The 16,224-nt window shown below is 34.6% G+C and overlaps 1 protein-coding gene across 4 annotated transcripts in view; it reads right to left on the bottom strand.

Annotated features, from left to right (window-relative positions):
* Nucleotides 1-16,224, bottom strand: part of LOC411113 (solute carrier family 12 member 4) — a 139,877-nt gene that overhangs the window by 105,967 nt on the left and 17,686 nt on the right. For 3 of the 4 annotated variants that reach the window (XM_006567782.3, XM_394587.7, XM_006567783.3), the window contains exon 2: nucleotides 13,219-13,281. The exons of the other annotated variant lie outside the window; for it this stretch is intronic. In XM_006567782.3, the coding sequence (XP_006567845.1) occupies nucleotides 13,219-13,281 (63 nt within the window). The remainder of the gene's footprint in view (nucleotides 1-13,218; nucleotides 13,282-16,224) is intronic. 4 annotated transcript variants of the gene reach the window in all.

Raw genomic sequence — 16,224 nt, 5'->3', positions numbered from 1 at the left:
CTAACCATAAATAAATTTCGATTTCGAATTCAGCTCCAATTCAAAAGGAACACGAATCTTTTTAAATATGCGTCTCAAGAACTATTTCGAAAATTATGCATTTCAAAATTAAATGTATTCCAAGAATAATTGGATCGAAATAAAGAAATATCACTTGATATCGAACATCTATATAATCCTTGTCATGAAAGGGTAAAAAAATTCCGAGAAATTTAACCATAAATAAATTTCGATTTCGAATTCAGCTCCAATTCAAAAGGAACACGAATCTTTTTAAATATGCGTCTCAAGAACTATTTCGAGAATTATGCATTTCGAAATTAAATGTATTCCAAGAATAATTGGATCGAAATAAAGAAATATCACTTGATATCGAACATCCACGTATTCGTATCTGTGCAATTCTTGACATAAAAAATTCTGAGAAATTTAACCATAAATAAACTTCGATTTCAAATTCAGCTCCAATTCAAAAGGAACACGAATCTTTTTAAACATCTCAAAAGCAAGAATTATTTCAAGAAATCCTAGAAATATGAATTTCGAAACCAAATATATTCCAAGAATAATTCAATTCGATCGAAAGGAAGAAATATCATTTGTCATGAAAGAGTAAAAAAAATCGAAGAGAAATCAAACTATGAATAAATTTCGATTCAGCTCCAATTCAAAAGAAACACGAGTCCTTTTAAACATGCGTCTCAAAAGCGAGAACTTTAAGAAATCCTCAAAATATGGATTTCGAAACCAAATATATTCCAAGAATAATTCAATTCGATCGAAGGGAAGAAATATCACTTCGAACATCCATATAATTTTTATCATGAAAGGATAAAAAAATTCTGAGAAATCTATAAATAAACTTCGATTTCAAATTCAACTCCAATTCAAAAGAAACACGAGTCCTTTTAAACATGCGTCTCAAAAGCAAGAACTATTTCAAGAAATCCTAGAAATATGGATTTCGAAACGATATTCTCGTCATGAAAAGATAAAAAAAATCGAAGAGAAATCAAACTCCCAAATAAATTTCGATTTCAGCTTCAATTCAAAAGGAACACGAGTCCTTTTAAATAATCGTCTCAAACCCTGGACAAATATTCCAAGTGTAAAAATCCTCGAGATGAAAAATTTTCCTCCAAGAACGGAAACGATCGAAGGGAAGGAATCGATTCGACGGAGGAGAAATCCGACTATATAATGAACTGTAATACGGACAACACATCGTTGTCGAATCCGTGCAACCCCTCGTCGACGGAGGAGAGGAGAGGAGAGGGGTGATGCGATATATCGCATGCCTGGCGCCAGTTAACAATCGAGAAGGCTGCATTTATGAATAAGGCTGGAAAAGGTAAGGTCACAGGCAATGAACCTCGATCCAGTTCAGGGGCTGACGACGACCACACCCTCCCTTAATCCCTTTACAATTTACGTTTACAATTTGCCTTCAATTGTGATCCAACTGTATCCCTCCCTAAATTTCGATCGAATTATTCGATGATACTCGTGGATTCCCTTTACTTTAAAGATAATAAAAATTAATTAAGCAAAAAGAGAATTACAAATCTCCTTCTATTTTTCGAAATATCGTAAATCTCTTCTCGATAGAAATATATTTATTATATATATATTTAAAAATATATATTTGCACCAAAGTATGGAATGGATATAAAAATTTTCTTCCCAAGAAATAAGAAGATTCGTGGCTGATTAAATTATCACAAGTAATATATATTTAATTAAATTAAATTATCACAAAATATATATTTGCACCAAAGTATGGAATCGATATAAAAATTTTCTTCCCAAGAAATAAAAAGATTCGTGGCTGATTAAATTATCACAAGTTTTGCAAATATTCAACAACAGCATTATTAACGAAACACGATTGCACGTGATACTCCAAAATCACATAGGGTACCATTTTATACGTCACGCGATCAACAAATCCGTGTCGAGAGCACGAAGCAAGCAAGCAAGCAACGATTTCCACGATTCGATGCTCGATTCGGGGAAATAAAAAAAATAAATAAATAAAAAAGAGATAAAGAAACACATCGATAAGAAAAGGCATGGAAGAGAGGTGCTCGGTTTGGAATCGTGTGATTCGTCCATTATCCAAGCTGAAAGAAACCTCTGAATAATACAATATCGCGTTATCGAGATCGGTTATCCGGCCAATTATCGCGGCGAGGGGTCGATGTTGAAACGTCAGCACCGCAAGGTCTAGGATAGAAATTGCGTGCCGTGCCCCAGTTAACGATCGAGGGCTGCGTTTCCCACCGATACAACCCCCCTCGAATACAGGGTCGCAGACGGTGAACTTAGCCTCGATTCTCCTCGAGGTTAACTCCTCCTTCTCGCGATCTTTGTTCTTCGAAAAGTGGAGATCGAGAAAGATTACGTACAAATTATTGGTGGATTATACGCAAATTTGGGAAATTTTGTCATCGACGAAGGTTTTCGAATCCAATGAATTTCTGTCTCGTAATTTCGGGACGGAATAAAACGAGAAAATCGAAATTGGAATTGCTTGGAAATTGAAGGTTCGGTATCTGTGTGCGTGAATTCAGAAATTGGAAATTTGTTTTTCGATGGGTTAATTTCCAATTTTTTTTTGAATGATTTCATTCTTTTTCGACCAACTCTCTACGATCTCTTGTTTTAAAATATCGAGAATAATCAAAATTCTTCTTCCAAATCTTTTCCAGTCCATACTTGAGACTGAGAAAATTCAAATTGGAAATTTGCTTATCAACGAGTTAATTTCCAATTTTTTTAAACGATTTCATTCTTTTTCTACGATCCCCTTATTTTAAAATATCGCGAATTATAAAATATTGGGAGAATAATCAAAATTTTTCTTCCAAACTTTTTCCAGTCCATATTTGAGATCAAATAAATTCAGATCGTGTAAAGGTTGGAAATTTGCTTTTCGACCAGTTAATTTCCAATTTTTTTGAACGATTTCATTCTTTTTCGACCAACTCTCTACGATCCCTCGATTTCTTGTTTTAAAATATCGAGAATAACCAAAATTCTTCTTCCAAACTTTTTCCAATTCATACTTGAGACCGAATAAATTCAGATCGTGTAAATTCCCCTTGTTTTAAAATATCGAGAATAATCAAAATTCTTCTTCCAAACCTTTTCCAGTCCATACTTAAGACCGAATAAATTCAAATTGGAAATTTGCTTTTCGACGAGTTAATTTCCAATTTCTTTGAACGATTTCATTCTTTCTACGATCCCTCGTTTCCCTTGTTTTAAAATATCAATTTATAAATATCGAAATTATAAATATATCCTTGTATTAAATAATTTTAAATAATCAAAATTCTTCTTCCAAACTTTTTCCAGTCCATACTTGATACCGAATTCCCCTCCTTTGGGGAAAAAATTTCGGAGAAGAAGATGCAAATCGAATGTTACAATTCGAGGAAGAAAGAATCGGTAGAATTGGATCGAAATTGACCTTCCAGTTTCGCGGCCGGGTAAGAGATTGACGAAGTGGATGGAGCCTCGAGGCCTCGGGATCGTGGTTTATAAATAAAGTTATTGGGAGGAGGAGGAGGAGGAGGGGGGAGGGCGCATCGAGGGTGAAGGTAGAAAAGCTCGGTTCAAGGCCGTGTCTTGGCGTCTTGACGCGAATATCTCGACCAGATACCGAACCTGCCATGTCTCTATTAACCGGCTATTAACGAGTTTAATCCCATCCCCCTCTTCCTTCGCGGTTTGCCCCCTTGATGGAAACTCGATAACGCAACGCGCGCCGATTATCGGGCAAATTACATGGAAAAGGGAAGGAGGAAGGGAGAGAGGGGACGAGAAACTTGCCAAAATTCAATTATCGAATCCTTGTGCGAGGAATTGAAGAGATTTCAAATTTTCTTATATTTGGATTATTATATTAAATCTTTTTTTTTTTCTGCCTGAGAAAGCTCGATATTCAAACGAATTTTTCTATTTTTATATCTATTTTTATTATCCATTGAATTAATAAAATTAGTTCCTTCTTCTTCTTCTTGTAGAAAATTCAATTATAGAATCCTTGTGCGAGGAATTGAAGAGTTTTCAAATTTTCTTATATTTGAATTATTATATTAAATCTTTTTTTTTTTCCTGCCTAAGAAAATGACTCGATATTTAAACGACGAATTTTTCTATTTTTATCTGTCATTCATCGAGTTGATAAAATTAGTTCCTTCTTCTTCTTCTTGTAGAAAATTCAATTATCGAATCCTTGTGCAAGGAATTGAAGAGATTTCAAATTTTCTTATATTTGGATATTAAATTCTTTTTTTTCTTCCTGCCTGAGATGGCTCGATATTTAAACGACGAATTTTTCTATTTTTATATCTTTATTTATTATCCATCGAGTTAATAAAATTAGTTTCTTCTTCTTCTTCTTGTAGAAAATTCAATTATAGAATCCTTGTCCGCGTAAGGAATTGAAGAAATTTCAAATTTTCTTATATTTGGATTATTATATTAAATCTTTTTTTTTCCTACTTGATAAAATGGCTCGATATTTAAACGACGAATTTTTTTATTTTTATCTGTCATTCATCGAGTCGATAAAATTAGTTCCTTCTTCTTTTTATAGAAAAAATTATGTGAAAAAGAAAGTTGATTCCGTATATTCAGTTTGATATTAAGATTATACATAGAGAGACGAGCACGTAAGATGCCATTTAAAATAACACGATTATCCGTGAGAAAAATTGAAATGGAAATTTGTTTTCGTAGGTAGAGATTTCCCAATTATATTCTTGATGAAGGGATCGTGAAATTTATATCACGCTTCTAATCCAGTTTTAAGGACGTCGTTAAATCTTTAATGCTTCGATTAATTATTTGACCGGCACTTTGCTCCTCCATGTGCCATTACCATTTAGAATGAAAAAAAAACCGTTTTACGTTTCTGTACGATGATGATTACCTGATAAAAATTTCACCTTCCTTCTTCCCCTCTCTCCATTTTTCATCCCCCTCCGTTACTCTCATATTCACTCCCCTGATAAATATTTTTTCGCCTCGTCGATTTTCCCCTCCCTTAACGACCGGTTTATTAATTAAAATTAGAACCGAGAGGGTAAACGAAGGGAGATCTGTTTTTCGGAGGGAGGATGGAATAAAGATGCGTTCCTTCGTTAAATCCAGCGTTCAGAGTTACTTAACTCGCGGTCCGCTGCTCTCGACGCCAACTTTTCCAATTTCACGGAAGAAAAAATGCAAAAGTCGGAAGATATAAACGGGTTCGTGAATTCACCACGCCGTCTCGTTTATTCGAGTTACCCTTTCCTTCGGATCCACGAAATTTTCTCAAATTTCACCCCTTTCCGAACAATCCCGCTCCTCGACAAACTATTCCTGATATCTCTAAAGTATCCTAAATCTCGGGGATGAAAAATTGAGGAGAAAGAAGAAAAGAGAAGGGGAGAAGGGGAAATGATATCCAGGAATGGAGAAATTTTTTAAAAATTTTGGATGAAGCGTGGAACAATTTTTGAACATGCTTTGAAAATTCTTGGGATTCGAAAAAGATTCTTTTTTGGGAGAAAAGTGAAAAAAAAGGGGGGGAAAGATCGAGGGAAAATAATAACTAGAAATAAATAATAACTAGAATTTTCTAGAGAGATTCTTTCGATAAATAGGAGACTTTTCAATGGTAGCATTCTTGGAATAAAAAAATTGGAAAAAAGTAAAAAAAAAAGGAAAAAAAGATCGAGGGAAAGATTGAGAGAGATTCTTTCAATAAATAGGAGAGTTTTCGAGATGGTAGCATTCTTACGATAAAAAGAAAAATAGAAAAGTTAAATATAGGAAATAAATAGGAGAGTTTTCGAGATGGTATCATTCTTGAGATAAAAAAATTGGAGAAAAGTGAAATAAAAAAAAAAAAATCGAGAGAAAATAATAACTAAAATTTTCTAAAGAGATAAATCTTTCGATAAATAAGAGAGTTTTCAAGATGTAGCATTCTTGGGATAAAAACATTGAAAAAAATTGGAGAAAAAAAAAGGAAAAAAATATCGAGGGAAAATAATAACTAAAATCTTTCAGAAAGATTCTTTCGACAAATAGAAGAATTTTCCAGAGATGGTAAAAAAATTCGTAAATAAAGGAAATAAAGAATATATAGTAGAGAATATCCTTTGTTCTTCTCTCTTCTTTCTCCAGTTTCCAGCGAAATAATGAGGGGATGAGATATTCTCGTATTCAATCGTGAGGTAGAACAATATAAATTGAACGTAGTATAGAGTACGTATGCAATGTTACAGAGAGGGATTCTGTTTCACAGTGTATTATCGGGAAGAAAAATGCTGGGGACGCGTCAGATTCTAATTTATCGCAGCCCGATACGATCCATATCGAGTTTTCTTCGAGATATTTCCAAGGTATTTCGCGGAATATTGGATTGCATCGATTGGATCGATTTCTCTCCTTCTTTTTTTTTTTTTTTTTCTTTTCAAACAACAACGATCCTTCCTTTTCTTTTCCTTTCGAACACGTTTAATCTCATCTTAAGATATCAATGATTAAAAAGAGAAATTCTTTTCAAAAATATTGGATGAAGCGTGGAACAATTTTTGAACATGCATCAAAAATATATTATCAATTGTACGAAAAAAAAAGAAGAAGAAAAGAACGACTCGTTTTCTCCCGAATAATTTATTTCCAAAACTCGTCGCTAATAAATCAAAAAGTCTTTACGAGAGCAATCGTACACCTAGGGATCTCTATCTCCACGTTTTATCACTAGATAAATAAAAAAAAAAAAAGAATTACATCAAGTGATGGATAGAAGAACATCTACGAACAGAAATCTACGTGTCTTACGTCACCTATTCTTCAAAATTCTTCAAAAACACGTATCGATGAAGAAAAAGTACAATTTCAATCTTTTAATCCGCTAATAATCGGGATAATTGGAGGCAAACGCGTTAGACGGATTATCGAGCGATTATTCGGATCTTCATCGCCGAAAAAAACAACCAAGAGTTTCAAATATTTGCCAATTCTTCTGCAACCGACCCTCGAGCCGCCCTTTCACTAAGCTTCTTAATTGATCTTATTCACCACCTACGCCTCTAAAATAAGACTCACTTAACACATAAATTAATAAGACTCACTTTTTCATTTTACTTAATTCTTTTAATTCTTATTGCTTTACGATTTTTTCTTTTTTTTTTTTTTCGTATCGACGCGCCTCGGTATCTATCTGGCCGATTACACGCTTGACACGTACACGCCCACGCATCTGCATAAAGCTAAATGATTCTCGAAACCGGCCTTGACACTCTCCGTCGAATCGATAAGTCGACACCGCTTGATTTACCGATCTTTCGCGCCATTGAATCGCGCACGTGTGAAATCTCGATTCGATCCTTCTCCCTTTCCTCGCCAAATATCGATCGAATCGAGAAAGAGAGAGAGAGAAAGAAAGAAGAAAGTAGTGGATTTGTCTCATCTAATAAACGTGTGAGCACGATCGAAGGAATTTGGGATGAATTGAATCGTGGAAATCGTGGTTGGGAAGCTAGTTGGAATTAAAGATGGAGAGGAGATAATATATTTAAATATTTGAATAGTTTTAGAGAGATAATTTATTTCAAATTATTTTATTTGTTTTCTTTTCGAGTTTTAGTTATTATCTATTTCTTATCTCAGTAAATTTATAGTTGTTCAATTAATAAATAATAGTTTAAGATACGTATCTTTGAATTTTATTATCAAATTTTTTTTCTTAAAAGAGAGAACATACATGAACGAATTCTTTTTCTTCGGAATCTCCATTATGAGAAGCTAGTTGGGATTAAAGATGGAGAGGAGATAATATATTTAAATATTTGAATAGTTTTAAACGAAAGAGGTAATTTTCAAATTATTTTATTTGTTTTCTTTTCGAGTTGTTATTATCTATTTCTTAGCTCAGCAAATGTAGTTATAAATTTATAGTTGTTCAATTAATAAATAATAGTTTAAGATACGTATCTTTGAATTTTATTAGCAAATTTCCTTTCTTAAAAAAGAGAACACACATAAACAAACTCTTTTTCTTCGGAATCTCCATTATGAGAAGCTAGTTAGGATTAAAGATGGAGAGGAGATAACACGAATGTATTTAAATATTTGAATAGTTTTAAATGAAAGAGATAATTTTCAAATTATTTTATTTGTTTTCTTTTCGAGTTGTTATTATCTATTTCTCAGCTCAGATCAATTAATAAATAATAGTTTAAGATACGTAACATTTTTTTTTCAATATACTTTGAATTTTATTATCAAATTTTTTAAAAGAGAGAACACATGAACGAATTTTTTTTCCTCAGAATCTCCATTATGAGAAGCTAGTTGGGATTAAAGATGGAGAGGAGAAATCAAATATATTTAAATATTTGAATAGTTTTAAACGAAAGAGATAATTTTCAAATTATTTTATTCGTTTTCTTTTCGAATTTATTATCTATTTCTTAATTCAGCAAATTTATAGTTGTTCAATTAATAAATAATAGTTTAAGATACGTAACTTTGAATTTTATTATCAAATTTCCTTTCTTAAAACAGAGAACACACATGAACGAATTCTTTTTCTCCAGAATCTCCATTATTCGACCATTTTCTTCCAATTATCGAATCCACACAACACGAAAGAAGAGGAAAAAAAAAAAATTCTTTCAAACTCCTCCCTCCCAGAATCTTTATTGTCCATTATTCAACTTTATCCAATTAATAAACTGTCTTCCCGTTGAACGTGAACTCGGGTGAACGCGTCCTTCATTCGAGCAGACATTTTTCCAGGTCCTCATCAATTATTCATATACGATCTCGTCCAATTATTAAATTTCCGTGTCGCTTTTATCGAAAAGCCAAGCTCGCGCGAAACTCTTCTTAAAAAAATAAGAAGAAGAAGAAGAAGAAGAAGAAAACTGTTGAAAATCTCTTGACGAGAGGAGAAGAAAAAAAAGAGAGAAATCATTCAGATTGCAGAAAGTGTTTTCGATCGATGGACGAGCGAAACCAAAGTAATCGATAAGATTCCACCGAATGCATTCCGCATTCAAACCGAGTCGTTTATATCCGCAGATTCGTGACTCCCCCGTTTAATTCTGGAGCTTCCGCGCCGATGGCTTCGTACCGCGAAATAAGCCACCAGGTTATCGAGTTAACCTAATCAAATTTCGAAAACAAAAGTGCGCATTGCACTTATGCGCGTAATTAATTGTACGCGATGATTTTTTGAATTTTCTGGTTTTTCTTTATTAATCGTTTCTCTCCTCGACTCGATCGAACTTCGTTTCAATTCTTTAACGCGCGGTGTTATTTTTATCGGCGTCCTTCGGACCGCGATTTACGATCGCCGCATTACTTAAATTCTATTACACATGCGTACATAAATTATTACGATGAGTTTACGATTATATATACAGAGAGAGAGAAATGAAGGATGAAATGAGATTTTTTTTCCGCGAGGAAAAAGAAGGAGAAAGAAAGTTTTATTTCTTCTTTGCGAGTCCCTTCTTTGGAGATCTAAATATTATATAATAAATTAAATAAAGCTAACAGGTTCATTCTCGATAAATTAATAATTTTTATATAAATACTGTTAATTAATTTATTTTAGTGTCTATCTAAAATTTTGAATTTTATAGTATTAATTAGATTAATAAATTGGATATAATATAATATATAATATAAAATAATATAAAATATATATTATATCTAATAAAGTAATATGTCTGATAAAAGTGGAGATCGGTGAGTATACATGTTTCGTGCGAATTTATATGCACGATTTCGTCACACGAAAGAAGAAAAAAATTGGAAAAAGGATACATCTGCGATTAAATCACCGCGTGATAAACGAACAGAGAGAAAATTCTGTTGGATTGAAGAAACTTCTTATCCGAGACAAGCTTTTTTTAAATTCAAGATCAGAAATGGAGTTTAACTCGGTAAAAACTTCGAAAATAGCTGGTTTAAATTTTTTCCCCCCGCTATAATATCCGCGAGGATATTCTCCATCTCAGAGAAAACGGTCCTCTCGCGTGATTATGAAATATTACGGGGATTAAGGTTTCCTTCTAAACCGCGACCGTTTATCTAATTAACGGATAATTAAGCCACGGGGAACACGAAGGAGCGAAGAAGAAGAAGAAGAAGAATCCTCTCCCAGAGAGATTACCCCTTCCCTTCTCCCCGGGCGAGATTAATCGCGAATTCGTTTGACAAGCGAAAGGACGATAATTAAAAGCTAAAAGGATATTAACGTATTATTTATAGGGAATTATCGAATCTGTACGCGATACCACGATACGATTTTATCGTATTAGCCGTGTTTCACTGTTATCCGGAAACTAATCTCGACATCCCCAACGCTGCTCCCCAATCGATAATTCATCCGGCTTTCTATTTTAATGCCGTTACCCCCGCCAATGAGGGGGAATTAGTATTCGTGTAATTTATATAATTACGCGTTCAACGGCGATAGGAACGCGAGGATTAGCGATCGAGTTAACTTTCAATATGAATCGACAAAGGGGCGACAAAGTTTTCAACGAGAAATATTTATTTCGTGAGATTCGATAAGATTGAAAAATATAAATTTGTAAGCATTTTGATATCTCTTACTTATTTCGATTGCTCGTAAAAGTTTAAAAAATAAACATTTTGACATTTCTTAGGATATATAAGTGTGTTTCAATATTAGAAGATTCTCTCGGTTTAGACTGCGCGTAAGTTTGATCAGGGAATTCGACTTCGGCTCGACTCGGTAAAAATCGGATACGATCGGCTCGAGAGGCTAAGTCCAGTTATTAAGATGATAATCCGATTGCACCCGAGTGTTGTCGAACTTGCACGAAGTCAAAGAGAGAAGAACGGATCCGAATTTTTCGACTTGTTTCAAATCGGTATCCTGGGTATTAATTAATCTTTCGATATATTTTCGTGAAAAATTGAAAGATTTAAAATTCAGGTTTAAACTTTATCCCATTTAGCACCACAAAGTTATTTATTCCCATCACTACATAATATATTTGACAAGAGGAACAAAAGCGTCGATATCGCGTCTGGTAAATTGATTACCAGCGACACGAAATAATGCAATTGTGAATAATGCGATACGTGAGTAGATTGCTGTTTAGACGAATTTGTTTTTCATGACAAGTTTAGTTTTCATGACAAATTACCTTAGAAATATATTTAAATTGATCATCGATTCGAAAGAGATTGTTAGTGGATAGATATTCGAGGATTAATTGATAGAAAGTTTGTTAGAAGGATTATCAAAGTTATTATTCTGAAAATGTATATTTATGGTGTTCTTTAGCCTTTACCGCGAAACTTGAAACTTTAGTGGAACTTTCAGGGAAACAAAATTCACGAGTTTGGCTTAAATTGAGTGAAAAATAGTCGGTTAATATTTCAAAAATAAACAATTCAAACAGGAATGATTAAAATCATTTGAAGATGCATGAAATATTATTTTACGCGTGTAATGGAATAAAATTTTAAATAAAAAATAATAATTGTTTTTTAGGAGAGGAAGGAACAAAACAGTTCTGAATAAAAAATTATTGTTACGTTGTTTCTATTTGAAACAATTACTTTTTCATCAACTAGAACTCTGTAATCGATCGTTAATTACTTTCCCCTCCCTTTCTATCAGCGAGAAAAAAAATTGTAAAAACGAAACTTTAATTAAAAAAAAAAAAATCCTCGATCCAATAATTATTCTCCAAATAACCAAAAATTCCTGCCACGATATAACCACGATATATACAGGCCGAGAAATAAAATTTATCGGAAAAATATTTCAAATATTATCTTCCATAAAACTACTCTTAATAAACAGTGCACAAATTCCTTATTCCAATAATAATATTTCATAAATACGAAATCGTAATCCTCGAATCTTTAACTCATCATTATACGAAAATTTGTAGAGAATCATCAAATCTTTAACTCCGCCAAACCACCACTAATTACACCAAAAAAAAGAAAAGGCCTTTTTCTCGATTTTCTCGATCCTATCGGTATCTAAATCCACGATTTAGGCATAGCCCAATTGCGAATATCGGATGCGTGTAATCGACGAGGATGAACTGGGTCGAGGAGACGGACATTTCCTAACCCTTGGACGAACACCGCCCCCATATAATCCGCAAATTTATCGTCGATTCGAATCAGAGGCTACAAGTTGGATGCGTCTTATTCTTAATCCTTTCCATCTTTTTCCCTGTAAAATAAGTGAGCCTCTTTTTCGCGACTCGATTTGAAGAACGTTTTGGGGGGGAAAAAAAAAAAGAAAATTTCAATACAAACGCGAAGGTGACGTTGAAGATGGTGAAAGACACGATGAATAAAGTAGTCAGGCGTGATAAAGCCTTGATCTTCTCGTCTGGAAGTAATCGAAGAAGAGATCGAATATTGGAGAATAAATAAAGATGAGTATTTTACTTTATTTCCTCGAGGATTCTGATTTAAAAAAAAGCTGAGGAAACGTGTAACGTATTAAAAAAAAAAGAGATTAATCAATAATATCGATATAATGGAATAATTTATCAATGGAGATTGTTTTTCGATTCGAATGGATCGTCGTTGCACAAAGAGAAATGGATATGGAATGAATGAAAGGAGATGCCCCCCCTTCTGAAAGAGGGTAGATGACACGATAACGAATTCCTCTGTTCTTTCATCGATCGGCTCGTCTCGTTGCTCTTCGTGCAGTTCCTTTTTAACTCGTCCCGACAATAAGGCGCGAGAGAAAAAGGTTGGGGAACGAGAAAGTTCCCAAGCAGGCCTTTCTCCACGGCCTGTGTACGTAAAAAAAAGTCGCGTGGAAATCCTCCGCCCACGCATGCACGCCAGACGTCGTATATTAGACGGTTTCGAGGGAAAGTTTGGAGGGAGAGGAAATAGGACGACAAGGATGTAGAGGAATGACAACATCTTTTCGAGTAAACGGAAGCCCCGTTTATTTGATTCTTTTTCAGAGAAAGGGTTTGGGTTCCCGTTTCAAAGAATTTTTAAAAATATTTATATCAATCCACGTTTTAAGGATGTGATAAAATGTACAGAATCGTTGGATTGAATAAATAATAATCGTAATAAATAATCGAAACTTCGTTTTGACGAGGAAAAGCTTCCTAAAATTTTATCATTATCATTCGATTAAATAAAAATAGGAAAACAGAAAGAAGGTCTACTTACACTCGCTGGTGGATTTAGGAACGAGATGTTGATGCTCCAGTTGGGTGCCGTTCAGGGGCGGATCTGAAATCAGGGGGAAGAAAAAAAAATTGAAGCGCAATTATTATTACATTATCGCTCGATTAATCGGAGCGGAAGGAAGAGAATTAGGCGTTGCGATGATTTTTCGATCGACGAAGGGGCCTTGGAAAAGCTTGGCGCGTGTATATAGAGCGGGTAGAAGGGGGTAGAGACAAGAGGCGTGAATGTAGGTGAAACAGAGGAAGGCCTTCGCGACGACGACGACGACGACGAGAGAAGAGGTGCTGACGCCGTGGCGAGGCTCCACCCCAACACCGATTGGTCGATGAAATCCCGCCGACAGAGGAGACACGAGACACGTTGTGCATCTTGAACGAGCCTCCTCAAAAATACATTACGTAACATTCAACATTCCACAATCTTCTAAACCTTGATAACCTACAAATTTTCAAAATTTTCCTCCTTCGACGAGTTCTTCCATTCTTATTCTGATAATTAACTAATGAACGATGCAATTGTGATATTTCTTGCTGAATTTCAGAGGAGACACAAGACACGTTGGAAGAGCCTCCTCAAAAATATATTCGATAATCTCTAAATTTTGATAACCTACAATTTTTCAAAACTTCCCCTTCTTCCATTCGATCTTATTCTGATAATTAACCAATGAACGATGCAATTGTGGGCACGTGTTTCTGTGATATTTCTTGCTGAATTTCAAAAGAGACAATTGGAACGAGCCTCCTCAAAAAATATATTACGTAATTTAATATTCCATAATCTCTAAATCTTCATAACCTACAAATTTTCAAAACTTCCCCTTCGACTACTTCTTCCATTCTTATTCTGATAATTAACCAATGAATGATGCACGTGTTTCTGTGATATTTCTTGCTGAATTTCAGAAGAGACATGAGACACGTTGTGTATCTTGAACGAGCCTCCTCAAAAATACATTACGTAACATTCAACATTCCATAATCTTCTAAATCTTGATAACCTACAAATTTTCAAAACTTCCCCTTCGACCACTTCTTCCATTCTTATTCTGATATTAACCAATGAATTATTCTGAATTAACCAATCAACGATGCAATTGTGGGCATATATTTCTGTGATATTTCTTGCTGAATTTCAGAAGAGACATAAGACACATTGGAAGAGCCTCCTCAAAAATACATTACGTAATATTCAATATTCCATAATCTCTAAATCTTCATAACCTACAAATTTTCACTTCCCCTTCGACCACTTCTTCCATTCTTATTCTGATAATTAACTAATGAACGATGCAATGCAATGTAAAGAGAGAAAGGGAATAAAGAAGATGAAGAGAAGAAGATAGAACGAATAAGGCGGAAAATTTCATGGCGCAAGATGGCGCACAAGAGTTGCACAGTCTCGTTATTCAAGCGTGTTAGAGGGCAAGGGACGCACGTCACGAGGATTTACGAGGGAGGGAGCTCGTATAATTCTCGACGTTTAACGAGGGGCTCGTCGCTATCAATTTTTTGATATCGGTTAACGTTTCCCCGATAACTGGAACTCGGTGAAACACGGGGGAAATTTATCTCGAAAACGTTTTACACGCTTCGACGAGCGTTTTATACACCCTTCTTTCGGTTAACGTTTCGTTAATTTCGTTCGAGTTCGACGCAATTTTCTCGAGCATCTAGTCGAGCATCCTTAAAGAGAAATTTATCATCAAAGATGGAAAGGGTTTATAAAATATATCTTAAGACAATTTCTTAACAATCTAATCAAAATTTAGTGGATCATGGAAAAAGGATTTGTGATAATTTTATACAATAAATGAAAATAATGTAATTTCATAATCGATAGAACGATATTGAAAAAGAACCTGTTATAAAAAAAATATTAAGAGGACAATAAGAAAATTGAAAGATTAAATCCAAGAAATAATATCTAATCATATGATGAATAATAAGCAAGAAATAATTAAAATAATTAATTTTGAGTGAAAAAGTCATATCAATGTTATACGAAAATTTAAATAACATTTTTCATCGATATTGCAAAATTTCGGGATAAATTTTGTGTCGAAGGAAACCCCATCCGCGATATTAGAAACCGATAAATACAATACAAAACGAAGATTATCGATAAAAGTAATAACATTAATGGGAAAGGATCGAATCGATTCACTCGAGACACTCGTCGTGGAGACAATCGTTTCGCCGCGAGGCGAAATTTTGAGGCTTCGCGTTGAAAGGTATATCGCGCCTCGAATATTGCCGCGAAAATAAAAGAAAGGAAGAAAGAAGTAACGACAAAAGGATCATCGATCGTACGCGAAAAAAAAGGAAGGATCACGCTTGATCTTGGTGTCGTAGAGCGAGGATGAAAAGTAATCTACTCTGGTGAGAAGAAAGAGATATATATATATATATGGCGATGAATGGAATAGAGTCCCTTTGACCCACGAAATTACTCTGGCTCGCCAGAGTTGATCGGTGTTGACGATCGTCTAAAGCTCGCGATAGCGAATCCCTGGAACGTGACATCGGAGCAAGGGACTCGCGGAAATCAGACCAGACATTGTTTCCACCTCGACCAAGATAAAGTGACACTGAACGTGACACTGCGCCGCGTGCGCTATCTCCATCTATGGAACGTAGGATTGCTAAGTGGTGGTGTTCGATCGCAGCTCTGCCCCGACCTGCGGTTGTACTACGCCCGCCCTTCACAATGAATCCGCCGTTTTTAAACCAATTCATTCGTTCCTTTTAAACGCGATATGCTAATTTCAATTCTTCGATCGATCTCATTTCTTTTTTACGGTAGAACTTTAAGATCGAGTTGCTCTCGGAGTCGACAATGAATCCTCTATTTTCACAGCAATTTACTCGTTTCTTTTAAATACGATATGCTAATTTGAATTCTTCGATTGATTTAATTTGTTTTTACAGTAGAACTTTAAGATTGAGTTACTCTCGGAGTTGACAATGAATCCGCCAATTCACT

The sequence above is a fragment of the Apis mellifera genome, linkage group LG5, assembly GCF_003254395.2.
Source record: "Apis mellifera strain DH4 linkage group LG5, Amel_HAv3.1, whole genome shotgun sequence".
NCBI lineage: Eukaryota > Metazoa > Arthropoda > Insecta > Hymenoptera > Apidae > Apis > Apis mellifera.
Note: the sequence above shows the minus strand (reverse complement) of the source record. Positions and strands in the feature narration are given on the sequence as shown.